Source organism: Cataglyphis hispanica, chromosome 23, assembly GCF_021464435.1.
Source record: "Cataglyphis hispanica isolate Lineage 1 chromosome 23, ULB_Chis1_1.0, whole genome shotgun sequence".
In the NCBI taxonomy this organism is placed as follows: domain Eukaryota; kingdom Metazoa; phylum Arthropoda; class Insecta; order Hymenoptera; family Formicidae; genus Cataglyphis; species Cataglyphis hispanica.
In genome coordinates this window covers 1,649,969-1,667,066 of record NC_065976.1, presented here as the reverse complement: position 1 = coordinate 1,667,066, position 17,098 = coordinate 1,649,969, and the positions used below count along the sequence as shown (strand labels likewise).

The 17,098-nt window shown below is 37.3% G+C and overlaps 1 protein-coding gene across 5 annotated transcripts in view; it reads right to left on the bottom strand.

The window, feature by feature from the left end:
- The window catches only part of LOC126857999 (hemicentin-2), a 302,989-nt gene that overhangs the window by 123,385 nt on the left and 162,506 nt on the right, over positions 1-17,098 (bottom strand). For 3 of the 5 annotated variants that reach the window (XM_050607990.1, XM_050607986.1, XM_050607989.1), the window contains 2 exons: positions 6,292-6,628; positions 5,562-5,797 (listed from right to left, as the gene is read on the bottom strand). In XM_050607990.1, coding sequence (XP_050463947.1) covers positions 5,562-5,797; positions 6,292-6,628 — 573 coding nt within the window. Of the gene's footprint in view, positions 1-5,561; positions 5,798-6,291; positions 6,629-11,153; positions 11,299-17,098 lie in introns of those variants that run through there. The other 2 variants (XM_050607991.1, XM_050607988.1) reach the window with 2 other exon arrangements.

The window sequence follows — 17,098 nt, the reverse complement described above, 5'->3', positions numbered from 1 at the left end:
CGCTCGAAGAGCACCACGTTTCCGTTCCTTTGAACGGCGACAATGATAGAAACAACCAGCGTAACGCCAGTAAACTCGTCCTTTTGTCATGGCGCGTAGCAGCAAAATGTGCACACCGTGTGCAAAAAAAAAAAGGCGCCCCGGTTTATATATAAGTCAACCGTACTTTCGACTTTTGAACGCTATCGCAAGAAAATGAGCACGATAATTACCTTCGCGGAAACGGCAAATTGCGACGACAGCATAAATTATTTAGATCGTCCAGATACTATATGTTTATTTTTATATTTGATTCTTTATATTTGATTCTTTATATTTGATTTTTTTATATTTGATTATTTTTATATATGATTCTTTCAACAATATGCAATACATTTGTCTTAAAAAGCGAATCGAAATAATACAATTAATATCCTCCAATTTTCAAACAACTTGATACGCGCTCATGTACTAACTTAATGTTGATAACGAATTGATAAAAGTTGTATTTATATAAAATAATTAATTTATTATGTTATAGCAATAACTTGTGTAAATTTATCATATTTATCCATATTTTTACTTAAAATGATATTAATTCGCGTATAATATATACGTATAAAATAAAAAATTTCCGAATAAGTTTTAGTATTTCATCGATGTGTAAGGATCGTTAATAATTCCTTGAAGAAAGAATCATAAAAAACACTGAGACAAGAATCTCAATTTCCTCGAATCGCATCGAGGTCAAACATGCTTGAAGCAGCAACCGTATCGATATGTACATGAATCAAAAAGCGCCACAACGTCGAACGCAATCGAAAGACGATACGAGCGGAATGACACGAATTTCGTTGGCGTAGCTCTATATGTATACCGATGGAGTTCCGCTATTGGTCGGCAATAGTAAAGAGGCACGCGTATAGTCAGCCAAAAAGGAGAGTAGTTCGATATTGGTCAGGCAGTGGAATGCCCTCTGTTCGCACCAGACAAGATTTCTCTGTACTTTATACCGATCTTGTCAACCTTATAGAGTGGTTGCTCGCAGGAAAAGCAAGAGATAAAGAACAAAGAGAAGCTAGAGATAGCGATCGAAAGGAAGAGACAGAAAAATAGCAAGAAAATACGAAGGTAGAAATGATGGGGAATTAAGTGAAAAATCGAAAAGATCGAGCGATAACGATTACATGTATCAGTAAACTGCTAAATGTCAGATCTTTCCGCGCAGGCACGCGAAAAGATGGCAATAAATTGAATTTCCTCCAAGAAAAAAGAAAGAGAGAGAGAGAGAGAGAGAGCAGAATATAGCAAAGTCTGCATTTATTCTTTTAGCGAATACAAAATCTTAGTGCAAGAATAAATTTATAAGTAAAATATATAAATAAAATTTTTTGAAAATAAAGAATTAAATAGAGAAATCGTATGTAAAGAAAAATGACAATAAATTGAGAAAAACTAATACCAGGAAAACGCGAAAGGAGTAAAAGGTGTCTTGAAGTGCAGGAGAGGAAGATGCAAAGGTGAATGACTCGAAGATATATTTTGAAGAGACCGCAGCTGCTGTGGTCATCGCGAGGGTTAAGGGCGATTGCCTTAACATCCCTGTCTATTTGTCGAATAAAATACAGGGAACTTAGGAATCGCATAAAACGTACATTATTCTCAACTTTTTCTCGCTCACGGATTCGATGTCGAGCACTCGGGGAGCGCTAGGCAAATTTATCCCTATCAACCGCAGACGTACGTTCACCCGGAAGACGAGAGCCTTTCTCGCTGCACACGCTCTTCCTGCGCATTTTATCTACACGATGAGACGACTGAGTTTTCGAAACGTAGAACTGATGATTTCGCGAGACCTGATGTTATCGTTAAAAAACTTTTCTACATATCATCTATTTTCAAATGCACTTTTTCGAATTAATACAAACTTTTGAAATATCAAATATGAATAATATTGAGAGATTTATTGCCAAATATTATTAAAACACATGTTTGAAATAATCGTAACTTTTATAAATTACATTGAGAGAGAGAGAGAAAGATACGCATAATAAAAATTTGTTGATTCAAACTAAATATTTTTTTCGATCTAATTCTTCTTCAAAAATTTCTCTAAACGATTTTTTATATAATTTATTTCTATTAAGATTATCTCACACTATTTATTATATTATTTATATTTACACTTTTATTATATTGTTATATATTATTCTTTCTGTCGTCACAAATTTTGATACTCTTTATCGATATGATGTTATGTATTCTAATTAGCAATAATAATTTGCAAAATGATAATGAGCCTGTCAATATATTTCACAATGTTAATTTTGTGGAAATGTATCATTTTAAATCGATACGGAGTACGCGATACATAATTGAATAGTAAACATAAAAATACCGGGATATAACTGAAATTTCTATGTTACAAATTGAATTTGTATATTTTCTCATCGTGGCTTCATATTACAGTTACGAGCAACGCGCGATGTGCGTTAGGTAGTTAAAGCTAAGTCCGATAACCGGAGAGACATGATAATCATAAACACATATCGAGTACATTATGGAATTATTGTCAAAAGGTGTTACATCGACGCTGTGACCGCCATTAAATTTATCGCAAATTTTCTGATATCCAATGTAAAGCTTTTAAAAGCTAAAACAATATATATTACTCAACAATAATTTTGACATTATTAGAAGTATAGTACAAAATTATATATGCACATTGTCAATTTAACTTCAGATATCTTTCTCAAATTATAAATTATAATGAAAATAATTAAATCATTAATGATTAATATCTTTCAAAACATTAGATGGAATATAATATATATAATACAATATATATAAGCAAAAATTAATTAAAAATTTTAATTAAACTAAATCTCTAAAATCTCTCTCTTCCTCTCCCCCTCTTCTCTTTCTCCCTCTTTATATATATTTGATTACTCGGAGATATATTAACATAATCAAATACAACTGCAACAGCACATCTCTCGTAGATATCTCGCGATTTGTACAAAACACAGTATGGCACGGCATACTGCGCAAAACAAAGTATATAAAAGAAACACAAGCGCCATTGCATTTCAATGAAAGCTGACTTTGCCCGCATTGGCGTGCTGGACGCGCGCTTCCGGATTGGAACACCCAAGTTGATTTGTTTTTCTCGACTTCGCCAAGATAGACGTTAAGTGTACTCAACGTCTTATCGTGCGCCGCGGGTTTACGTGCTATATTTCATGCAGCAGGCAACTTTTAGCGTTCTTCTTTCGTATTTACTCGACCGGTTTGCGAAAGGCACAATAGAGAGAAGATATATCCAAAGATTTATAAAGTCGGTACAGTTCATTGAGATACGCGAAATAACACGGAGTGTCGAGAAGTGAACGAAAGTAATTGCTTACGTTTCGAGAATTTATTTGGCAGCAGTCCGATTTCGATATTGCATAAACAACAATATTTATTTATGAATCCATATGCAAATTAAGCTCACTGAGATATCAATAGTACATTTAGTTGTCAGTTAATATTAAATAAATTTTATTTACTAAAATATTCTTCTGTGTAATTTTCGTGCCCCTAAAAGTTTACATTTTTCAGCAAGAAATTAAAAAGTCCGTCCTTGTGTCTCTTCTGACACTTTTAGTTTGAAAAGAGATCTCTTTCGCAAGAATTATATCAAAATTATAAATCTCTCGCGAATAGTAAATAATCTTCATCTATATTAATGTTCAAAAATTTCGCTAAGCAAAGCCGCGAATATATTGTCGATAAAGATCGCTGTCAGTGCAAAATTTTTGCGCGAGAACCGAAAAATAAACATTGCCCTGAAGAGGAGTAACCAAGCGACGCATATAGAGGAGAATGCAAAAAAAATGCATACGAAGAGTATACCAAGCACACATCCGCACTTATACACACGCACATCGCACATCGAGCGGACGTGCCATTTTACAAGAGATAAGAACAGTTGACCGTGTTCTTCCCTTTCTACTCGGTGGTTGGATATTAAAAACAGGAAGAAAGCGGAGCAAGACTATATGAAGCAAAGGTTTATTTAGTCGGGCTCTCGAACGATACTGAAGAGCATCAACTGGCGATTACTTTGTCTTGCGACGCGTCGCGAAAGCGTGAGCATTTCATCGCGGAGACAAATGTAGCCGATAAAACGAGCGACGCATCTGTCTAGCAAAGGAAAAATAAAAGACGAAAACGGAAACTTTTAGGGCAAATGCATATTCATATTCAACGATGCGACCGGCGGAGCCAAGCGGCACGAATTAATATGCATAAATCCTGCCATTACTGTCGACTCAGGCAGCTTAGAACGTCTCGTTCCGCAATTTATTCGTGACCCGAACCACTTGCCGAAGATTCTTAAGGAGAGTGACACTACCTATAGTGTTTAATCCTGAGAATAACCGGTATAAAGAATGCAAAAACATTTTTAATTATAACAAGCTACATGTCACACTTCTTTAAGTGGTATAATAATTAATATTAAATAATTTTTATTTAATTCTACAAAATCGATAAACCAAGTACTACTTAGAATAAGTCAACAAGGTATGAGAAAAAAAAAAATCATTTTTAAGAAAATTTAATATTTTAAGAAACGTGTCTAAAAGCGCAAACAAATTTTGATAAAAACTTTTCGATCTTTTTATATAATATAAAAATGAAATCACATAACAATGAAATATTCTCTGTGTATGTGTAATCAAACATTCTAAAATTGAAATAATAAATGTCTTTAATATCGAATGGTTTTTAGGAGAAGGTTATATGAAATATTAAAATGGAAAACATTGAAAACAGTAAAAGTTTGCGTTTCCGACTATACGTTACGGAAAAATTTTTCTCTCATATATTATCGCTCCTAAATGTATCCGGCACATTCCTAAAAAACTTCATCAGTCAGAACTTTTGTGAGAATTTAATTATTCGCGCGAAATTGAAAGGCTTTATGCAAGGTAGGATCACGTTTGCCAAAAATTCATGTACATCTCGCTTTTTCAGGAAAGATCGGACATAAAACGGCACTATAAAAAAATCTGTTATTTTTTATAATCGCCTAGTTAAAGTGAAAAATCCTCTCTTCATATTTTATTTCATATTAAAAAAAAATATATTACGGCATATAAAATTTACGAATTAGAAATAGCGCAATTGTTTTTGATTTAAATATTTAGTATCCGAGTTTGTAATATTGCGGATATTAGCGTAAGAAATCATATATTCAGTATCTATGAAAAAATAATTGTATCTTTGACGGTCTTAAATCTCTTTGATGGCTCTCTCTTTTTATAAATCTATAAAAAATCTTATTTAATATATATGACACGGCTTGTAATTCAAATGAAGCAGTCATATTTTATAAACGCAATAATGAAATAATCAACAATCATATCGATAATATTTATGTTTATAACGCCGTTCATTAAAATGTATAAGGGAATATAGCATAAAAAATAAAAAGCGCTGAATTTTCCAAGATTCGCGTGGGCAGATTTAATTCTTCACGTCAATAAAAAATCCAACTTGAAAGGATTAAACGTTGAGAAAGAGATTGTACTTACCGAGTACGACCAGCTTCACCGGTCTGCCGAAGAGGATCTTCCCTCGGTCGTTCTCTAACGTGCAGCTCCATACACCGTCGTCCTCTAATCTGACGTTGTCTATGTGCAACGCCGCGGTCGTGGAGTCGCCGATGTATCGATGCCCGGTTCCGCTCATTTCTGTTCTCGTATCTATTGTGATCATGTCCACCGGGTTATCCTCGTGCAGCCACGTCGCCGGTCGTATTCTGTAACTTCTGACAACAGGGGCGCAACATCCGCATTATTCCACTTCATGCAACAAACTTCGACACAGCCGATCTTCGGGCAAGTAAGGGACTTGAACTATTATCGCGGAGAGAGACTTTGTTTCCGTAGAGGGATTTTCACCCTGATGTTATTCGACACGCAAGTTATTATTACGAACGGAAACCGGATATTAATATATACACAAAGGAATATTTTGTTAAATATGTAGATATACACATATATGTATATGTATACATATATATGACGAAGATATGGAAACGTAATTTAGAAATTATACATAACGGGAATGAAAATATTATTGATATATTTTATCCCATCCGTTTCCATATTTGAAATTAAAACACGATAAGTTTTACATTCAAATATAATATTTCAGAATATTGAATATATATACTTGACATTTCAAATAAATTGACTTAAAATTCATTAATCATCTGTCAATAATTCTCGACAATCGATTAAATATACACTCGCATCTTACCTCGCTCCTGGCAGCAATAATCTCGAGTAATTTCCTTCCAGTTCGCAGGGCAAAATGACTTTACTATGAGGCTTCACCACAAGCTCCAGAGGCGGATTGGACGACGTGTCGGCTACGTCCGAGGATAGCGGAACATTGGTCGTGGTGGAGGAACTGGTAGACCATGATTCCTCCTCGGGGGCCAAAAGAGCAGCGGGCTGGGCCACTTCGTCAGGCAGAGATATCACTGTCGAGCTGGGTGTCGTTGTGCTCGTTGTGCTAGTGGTAGTCTTCCTAGAGCGCCGACTACCTTCCTGCCTACCTCGTAACGCAAAAACGCCAGCCTCGTTCACGGAACCTGTAACAATGCGATGACGTCAGTCTTTTTACCATTAAAGAAACCTTTGTCGTGATTTCCTTTCGCGCTAATGCCTTGCACTGTTTATAGCGCATGATTTAATCGCATTTTTGTTACTTTTAATGTTTTCAATGTGTTTCAATTTTTTAATATTTCTAAATAAACCGTCGCGTGACTTCTCGCAAGAAATCGCTTTAACCACGAGACTTCAACTATTATCGATTCTTACCGTCGCTGTAGCTGTAACTTTTATACTGGACCGCGATCAATTAACTAAACAGATAAATAAATTAATAAGAACGTGTAATGTACTTGTATATGTCGAGTTACATAATTAAATAGTTGCAATTATACGCGAGCGTTTGTCTCTCTCTCTCTCTCTTTCATAAAGTTTATCGCTCTTTCTAAAAAGAGAAGAGAGTTCCTCAAAGCTTAACCCATGTAGAAGCTGCGTCTAAATAAACGCAATGTATTATCTTCCGCGCTGAGCAAATTTTCCGTTTTCAACCTCTGGTGGAGGAAGACGCGCGTTACATCCGCCCAAATTCAAAGGGCGGCTAAATTTTCTCGTCGCCTTTTACGGAACAACAACAGACAAAATTAGTCGTCCGCCCCCTGCCACGCTTTATCGAGAGGTAAATATTCTGAAGGCTGGAGCTTGATCGAGTTAGCGAAGCCTTGGGAATTCGATAAAGCCACGACAAGAACGTCGTTGCGAAGGGCATTTTCTAGTCTGCGCGGCGCGCGGGCGGGCACACCTCATCCCCTTCCGCACGCTCCGTCTCCCTCACCCTAAAACTGCCTACCTATCGAGCTTGGTCGACCGAGACTTCACGAGGAAAACTAATTATGGTTTCGATGAGCCGCAAATAGCTGCAACTACCTAACCTAACGTAGCTAAGAGCTCTCTTTCCGGGATCCGCCTGCTTTCTCATCTTGTTGCCGCGAGTTCCGCAATCCTTCTGTAGCAAAGCAGCAGTTGAGGGTGACCGACAGTCCAACTTGTTTGCTTACCATGAACTAGTTCTACGGCTGTTTCATTAACGTTTCCTCTTGACTAACGGCTAAAGCATACATTCCTCCATTCTTTTAAATCTTTTTCTTAACGTTACAATTTTTTTTTCTTTTTAGGCAAAATCTATTGTATTTAGGCAACTTAATGAATATCTTATAATTTTTAATCTTTTAATTTTTTATGCAGAGAATTTAATTTTCTTTCTTTTTAGTTAGTTGATACTAATCGTAATCTTTTTAGAAGTGTAAAATATAATAGAAGCAATGACAAAAATAATGTATAAAAATTAGAGAGAGAGAGAGAGAGAGAGAAATAAAAGTAATTAGTAATCACGTTATAAAGATATATTAATCCAATATATATTACAATTGATTATAAATTTTAATCTTTGTTATGATTTATATATTATCATGCAAATCATTTATTAATTCCAGAAATATTGTAAACAAGCATTCTGAATAATTAAATAATTCTTTGTTTAATATTTCTTGTTTATACTTGAGTAATTCTGTTTAATCAGCACGCAATATAAATATGCAAGTTAGAAGGAAGGTATTAGTGAGAAATATGTAAATGTGTTTTACATAAGTAACACGACTCCGATTCTACTTTTACCAACCTTCGCAAAGCCTTCGCGAAGCTGCAGATTCCGTAGAAGACGGGCTGACAACCAAAGTTCTTCGTATTTCTCGAGAACTATTAAATTGAAGTTCTTCGGAACTACGAAGAGGCGTACAACTTTGTGAAAGAGCGTTATGATGAAAGAATGCACAAACATGTTTATAATATATATTATTTTTATCGCGATTAAACGATCGTTAATTTATTACCATAACAACTATAATTCAATATTCGTGTATGTAAAACATAAAATTGTATTTTATTAGTAAATGTGAAAACTGAGAAAACGAGAGAAAAATTAAAAAATGATTAAATTATATAAATAATAATGCAGCATAGCAATTACGAACAATTTTAAACATTTAGATTCAAATATAATTACTTGTAAAAACATTCATTTAATTCTAATATTTATAATAATATAGTTACTCGACTTTCGTTGATGTTAATAATCAATGCAATGCAATATTATTTAAATAGTTTCTAATTTAATAGAATAAAATTTCAATTTCAACAAGCGATAAAAATATATAATTAAGTTATGTATTTGCCCATTTCATTACTTTATTTAGAATAAAAATAAGAGAAAGAGAGCGGAATGTTTAAAAGAATTTATATAAATTATAATTTAATTAATAACAGGCGCGCTTTTCGCACATACGCATTTACAGAAATTCAGCAATCAAATGATGAAAGCAACTGTCTTAAATCATCAAAATTGAACGTTTATCGAAAACAGGCATAAAAATATAATACAATTTTAGCTTTAGCCGCGCGAAATACAAAGAGCTTGTCTAAAAAAAAAATCTATGAACCTGTGATCACGTAGCGATATCATGGCATCGGCCAATAGCAAATGTGGTCTCTGTGTTCATCAACGTTCCCAATAGTATACCCGACTAGTTATACACCACTATCGAGTGAATGTTGTTCGACGTTGATGCATGCATTATTCAGGCGGTGTATCTCCATTCATTATTCATGTCATGATCAATGGATGTCAACAGACCGCGATCTGTATCTGAGCACTGGTCGCTATGGCAGAAAGTGAAAACGGACGCTAAGCGAAATATACGAGCCGGGCTCAAAGGAACGTTACGAGAGCAACGCGAACATAACGAATTTACGACGCCGCGTATCTACATCGGCGACGTAATGAACCCTTAGTTACAATAGAATTGACACGTGCTTAGGAAACTTGTTATCATAGCGTAATTATACCGCTCGAAAGCTAATTGCCACTTTCGAAATAGACTCTCTTCTATTAATATATACAGGTAAATCACGCGTCTAAGTACTCTTGAATCTTGCTTATCTATTTAGATTCACTAACATTAATGACGATTTTTTTCTATTATCGAAAGAGTTTTTTTTTTTTTTTTTATATTAACGCTTTTTATTTATCGGAATTCGTGGCGCTTAATAATTATTAGCAAAAGAATTTAATCGCGCTTTTCTCCGTACAATGCACGCGATTCACAATGCAAGAGAGTAAAGCGGTTAAAAGGATTTGTCATCTTACGTCACCGGATAAACTCCTTTTCTTCTATACATGACGTTCTCCTTCCTACAAAATTTCCTCCTACATTCACCATCGCTGTACCTTCGGCACTCTCTCTGTGTACGCGTCGCGCATCAAAGGTGAAACACACATAGCGCGAGAGTTCGCCATAGGAATTCCGATAATTTGGAAAGAGGAGCAAGTAAACTCCGAGAAGAGAAACATTGTCTTGAATCCCGGAAGCGCTAGATTTGTCGAACATTTCGGATACGAAGAGCCTTGCAATTTCACGTCGCAAAATACTAAGCGCCAAGATTCGCGAGAGTTGCTCTCTGCATTTCGACTATCATTTATTTTATGTTACTACCGCTAATTTTCTACTTTCTTGGCTTAGCTCGGTTGCAATTAGAATTTTAAACGGCTTTTCTCTCGACCGAATACTTCGAGCTTATGACTTTATAAAGAGCATGCGCATAAAAGTTTTTACTTTCCATATCTAACGCTATACGCGTACAATTAAATGGATATAAAATAATATTCGCGTATATTTAAAATATCGTCTACTCACACATAATATGATAGTTGTGATTTCCCGTAAAAGCTACATTCGACGAAAAAAATGATTAATCACGAATTAATTTGGCCGTTACTCGCGCACAATTTTGTAATTAGGTCAACGGAGAATTCTATCTCACGCGTTTCATTACAATATATCGGAATATAAACGAAAATATTATAAACGCGCAACAGCGGTAAGTAAAAAATGGTCCATAAATGGCGAGAAAAAAAAAATAAATTTATGTTTCTATATATTTTTATATTATGCGTTTTTCGCTCCACGTCACCGACCGTTCGCTACGCCACACTTTCCACATGTTTGTGTTTGACCGTAGTCATCTTCCTTGCGTTGCTCAGGGACCTTCGGTCTCGGAACATATCAACGAGACCCGCCTCATCCGCCATATACCTCGTATCCGAGGGGCGAGCAGTATCCGTCGTTCGCCGAAAAGTTTCAAGAATATTAGTAGAATTTTGCATGCCGTCGAGAGAGAGAGAGAGAAGGAGAGAGATAGATAGAGAGAGAGAGAGAGAGAGAGCAGTCATAGCAGCACACAGAGGAAAGACGTATACGGGTTTAAATGTACGAGAATACTCCGTGTCGGCAGAGATGCCGAGGTGACCTTGCTTCATGTGTACAAAGCGGTAAAGATCAGAGGCGTGCCTGGGCCACGTAGAGACGACGAGAGCGAGAGAGAAATGGAGCGAGGAAGCGCGGCGGAAGGGGAGGTAGGATTCGGGTGTATATCGTCGAGGGAATCTATCTTTCGCAGCGGAATTCGCAGCACGATCGTCTCTGACGGCAAGGGGGTAGTGATACTCGGCCAGACCTCGTTCCTGCTCCTGTCCCATCCTTCACATCTCTCCGCACCGCGTTCATCCTTGCCTCACCCGATTCTCACCGATCCCCTGTGTACTTCCACCTGTACTTCCCATCGATGTCATCCCGCGCTAAGCTCTCGGTAATACTCTCTCAGCACGACGGTAGTTATAGGCCAGTTGTGTCGTCCGATAATTCCGACAATGCCTGCGTTAATTTACATCGACAGGGCTTCAGATAAGTCAAATACAAATCATAATTGATTGATGTTAAAATAATTACTTTTTATCATTTCTTCATGTAATGAAAAAATGTTTGCATTGATATAAATTAAAATCCAAATTTACATATCGTTGCATATTGTTTTAATGAAACTACATACAATCGCAATACTTTGCGATAAGATTTGAATTATTTTTATCGGTTTTCGTTCCAAAGCGCGGTTACTATCGTACACGAGAGGGAGAGAACTTTGTATTAAAGCAAATTGAGTATAGCGAATATCGATTAAATGAAAAAAACAAGAAGCATCTCTTCTTGCGCGTAAAGGACGCTGCCTCTCGGGCGCGAACACCACAACGTGTTGAGCCAGGTGCAGGTAACTAGAAATCGTTACAATCGATACGACGATAACGATAACCGTCGGCGACCGTAAACATTACAGGGTCTCTCGGGAATCCATTTGTTTTTAAGCACCGCCGATACGTTATAAACTGCGTTGCCTCTTATTACTGCCGGCTTGAAACTCCACGCCGCACGGGGGTGAAAGCAACGACACGACTTTTGTTTTTATATTATCCCGCAGCGACTAACGCAATTCCGTTCATTCGCGATCCCAAACAGCGCGCCAACGTAATTGCGTTGTTCCTCGTTAAGCTCGGCTTCCATATCCCGTGGGGTAAATAACCGTCGCATTCAAGAGGAGCGGACGATAATGTTAAAAACGTCGTGATCGCAATAACGTGGTCTTAAAAAAAAAGTCAACAACTTCTTTTAAGATATTAACGATACCTAACATCAAACGATCGGCGGTACGAACGACTGACGGCGTCAGAAAAATTCATGTAAATAATTTTTCCTATTTACATTACCGTATAAATGTAATTTTCAACAATAAAATTAATGCAAAAAAAAAATTATTTATGATACGTTTTATATACGATTAAATGCTGATTTAAAAAAAATTAATTATTTATGTAATGTAAGAAAATGATTTTAAAATATTGCCTCACATTTGAATTCAATTATCGCACGATGACTGATATGATAGCGGATATTTTTTAAACATAAAATATTTAGAAGATGTTACGGACTTTACAAAATTATCTTTTTAATTTACACAAAAAAGTTGCGATCCTATTTTTTTCATAGCACGCTGTTTGCAATGCTCTTTACATTTCCGCATTTCTTCCCATCTTGTTTGTATGTTTGCTTCCTCGGTAAATATCGTGCATTTTCTCTGCTGCAGATGTCAGACATGCATGACAAACCTCATAAAAATCTGAAATTATAAAGTCGAGGCCAGTGTTACAATATCTACTTGCCATATTTACTGCAGATAAAATGGTCGCGGTTGCATATTGTGTATGTTAAAAATTTTATAGTTTTTATTTTAAACACGCAAAGCAGCGAGAGAAAAGTCTAAAAGAAAAAAGTCTCCAAGCAGCGCCAAGCTGCTTGCGTCAAATGTGTTTTTAATCTTTTCCAATTCCTTTCCTCCCCCCGCCCCTCGCCCCTCCACTCTTTAACATTATTTGTTCGCTCTTCTATTCATAATATATTTCTTTTAATTAAATTTTAAATTATAACTTAATTTATGGATTAAAATATTATTCTGCTAAATCTTTCGTAAATAATACATTTCGTGCATAAGAGGAAATACAATTTGTTAAAAAAATTTAAATAATAAATTCAATTATTCATGAAATTAACGTGAAAAGATTGATTATTAAGACGTACGTTTCAAGTGAACAGATTTATATAGAAGAGATTTACGTAGAATGAGAATGTATAATCAATAAGCTTTTTCACGCAATAAAGCATCAGAGACAGAGGAAGCCTCTTCGAGATTATTCGCGGTTGCAACGATCGAGCCTCGCTCTCGATGTGGCAAATTAGCGACAATCGCGGATCAGTACTGCGATCGAGCTCCATTAACGGGCACCGCTATCCGTCCACGTAACAGATCCATCGGGATTCTAATCTGACCGCAGGGCATGCCTTCTAATATAGATAGAGGCTGATTAATTCCGCGGTAACGCGTTGGACGCGCGCGTTCCACGAGACGCGTGCGATCCCGATGATTACGAGGACATAACGTTGTTACACACAAGGACTCAATCAGCTGACCACCCAAGCCCATGGGTGCGAGGAGGACGCGAGAGGAGGATTATGTAAATTAAATCGAAGAGCGCTCACTCATGTTCGAACATCGTCCGTAAAAACGCCACGCAGGACAACGGCAGAAGGATGTGTCGATGTCGAACCTTACCGTATGATAGAGTACGACCTATGGCGAATGTTGGAAGAGGAGTATTCGCACTGATTGGAGGGTTTCCGCTGGTAAACACTGCCGATGGCGCGACAGCGATATGGATATTATTCCAAGGGATCGATAGTGTCGAAGTACGAATGTATTTGGAAGCGAATTTGGTTTGTGAGATGTGCAAATCGGTAGGGCGAATAATTGAGATATTTTCGCGTGATTGATGAAATATTGTAAGTTATGGAAATAAAAAAGAAGCAGAAGCATATTAATTTTCAAGTATAAAGTTATTTTAGATTAATATAAAAAATTCAAGCTTCTTCTTTTCATAAAACTATAAAGAATTATTATGATATAAAATAATTGAGAAAAAAATTCATGTCAAATAGATAATTATATAAGCTTCTTATTAGATTATGTACAATTTTGTACCTAAAAGAGAAAGAGAAATAAAGAGATGCAAATGAAAAAAATTTATAAAAGAATTGTATATAAGAGATAATCATAAAATAACTGAATGATAAGAATCGGCGCAACAGTAGATATAATCAAATGTAAAAACGCCTGCTATATTACATCATGCGCAATAAACAATCAGTTGCCGAAAGTGCTAAGACTATTGTTCGTCGTGTTCTTAACGCACTGATAAATTTCTCGGTTGCCAAGCGCGGAGCTATCAGAAAAGGTCCATTCTGGCGGCGGGCCACGTCACAGATCCGGAAGGAATCTCCGCAGCGAACAAATCGCTTGGAACGCGCGCGCGCGCGTAGGCCTGGCGTTTGTGAGATACCGAGTGATTGATTCACTTGCCAAGCGGAGCTTACGGTTTCCGCGAGTTTTCTGAAGCCCGGCCAAAAAGAGCGGCCGAATGCGCGAAGGACCGCGCGATGCCAAATCGCGGAAATCACCCCCCGCGGCATCTAAAGCATCACCGAGAAAAGGAGAACGTATAATAGGGGAGAAGCGAATACGATCTTCGCACTCGCGAGCCAGCTAGCACTTCCCCCTCCCCTCCCCTCCCCCGAGCACTCCCATCTAATTGTTATCGTTACGTTCGATCGTTTTGCATAATCGGTGCGCGAGCTTCCGGCCGCCCGTGCCAAGTGGGAATCCGTTTTCGCGAAAGCTGAGAAGGGTACAATTGCCGAGCAGACGCAAGCTTCTCGTCGTAAATTATGGCCGCGAGAGGGAAAGATTTTCGGAATCGATCCTGAAGGCCGCAATTTTTAAACTTCGGATTACTGAGTGACAAAGTAGCTTTCAATACGCATGAATGCAATGAAAATAAAACGTCACAATAATCCGTTTCCAAAATTCATAACATATTTCTCTCTCTCTCTCTCTCCCTTTCTCTTGTCTATATATATGAATACTACGTTGCGTACCTTTTCTGATTCGATAATGATTTCATCCAAATCTCGATTTAACTAATAAATATATATCGTTCTGGTGTGTAACGTGGAAAATACATTTTCAATCGCAGTAAATATAATTTAAAAGAGAATAAAGTTTTTCTCTCCCTCCCCCTCCCGTGACGTATCTTTTCTATTTTATCGTGCAACCGCAGATATAGCTAATAGATTTCTCTTCTCTAATACGTTCCTTCCGGGATTTGATGCACATAAGAAAGGCATGCCTCACGTTGCCTGGTCAGCGTTAGCTATCGGAAGCCATTTTATTTATTTACGAGCAGTGGCGGATACTTTCAGGTTTAGTTGCAAGTTTCCGATAGTAGTGAAAGATTAATTAAAGCGCAAGCCACCGTGTAATGGGGGAGCATTGCTTTCTACTTAAGGTTGTACTCGGCGCGGGCACGCTTCAACGGCGGGAAATTTCACCAGCTAGTGCTTAATAACGGACGGCTGTTACCGTCAATCGCGATGCATAAATAAGTGCCGAGCTTAATTTGGCCATTATCGTTAAGACGAATTTCTTCGCTAGCTCCCGCGACGCGAAGAAAGCACCCTCGTTAATCGCGATTTCGCGGGACTCGTGGCTTAAGATCTCACGTCCTACGTCATTATTCTCTCTTTCGCGAAAGCCCGTTGATCTCCGAGGGGGAAGAGAGAGAGAGAGAGAGAACTGTCGTGTGCCTGCACGATCCCCGCTAAATCACCGGTGTGCCATGAGTGACTGACGTTATTAATGAGGTACTGATGGCGGCTGCGCGGGACCGTGTTTCGTATTCCCGTTCATCGTCCGTCGTTTAGCGGTAATTGTTATCGCACCGACACTCGATTTTCCGCGAAGCCGTGTGACACGAAAATCGATATCCTGCATGTCCTATGCCAAACTAGATTTGTATGTAAAAGAAGAAAAAATCAAAATATTGATTAAAAATCAATCAATCGAGATAATAATATACATGTAATATAACCGAATCTTTTATAATATTATGTCAAACGCGTACTCTCTCTCTCTCTCTCTCTCTCTCTCTTCAAAATCCCGTAATTTGATACGATGAAACATGTTTGCTGATCCGTTTAAAAAATTTCGCAATTGCTTTTTCCGAGCTTGAAGCGGTGCCGTCGAATGAAGAACGCAAAGACATTTCTCTCCTCGGGCGGAAAGGTCTTTCCTGAAAACGTTTCACGAATTTACGGATATCTACCAGTCGGACCTTGAGGAAATGCAGAAGGTACATAAAACGACGCGTTTTCCTCCCGACAGAGATACTTTTATCGCTTACACATTTAGCGCCGCAGAGGGAATTGCACTAGCGGTGAACGACTCGCCACGCCATAGTGAAGAAAAAGCGACGAAGGAGCGCCGCGTAAGGAAAGGAAGTAAAAGGATATCGTCGAGCGTAACGCAAGCGAAGCGAACGAATAATATCGTCGCACACGTCGTAAACTAGAATAAAAAATTTTGCGTACTCGCAGCTAATAGAATTGCCAATGCGAGAGATCGCACTTATAGCCACGATGCAATCAGCGTTTTTCGAAGCTCGAACTTTATTAGGATTAACGTTCAAAAAAAATCAATAAATTATTTTAGGAAAAAAAATGATTAGTATTTTCTTTCCCTCTCCTGCTCTCTCTCTCTTCTTATTAAATTTTATGATATAATTTTGATGTTAATATTTTTATGTCAATTACCTCTTTTGACGATCTTCCTAAAAGATGAGAAAATACAATTGAGATAAGCGCAAAAATGATCCCTCTGTTAAAGTCGATACTTTAGACGTATAATTTTAGCAATATTGCAAGATATCGAAATTACTATTAAAAACTCGAATGTATGCTCTAGATTTAACGCGATGTTTCAGTAATGAATAACGAACTCTGTTTACTATGCGGAGTTCTCTCACATCTGTTGATCGAGTGCAGTTGTGTTGATTGGAAAGGAAAATATCATCGTGGTATATTGTGAGCAAATATTTAGCGAAGAGTGTCTCCTCTTCCATAACTTTCTCTACTGTACAATAATTTTTCAAAAATAAATTAAAAAAGCACTGACATTACCATTTT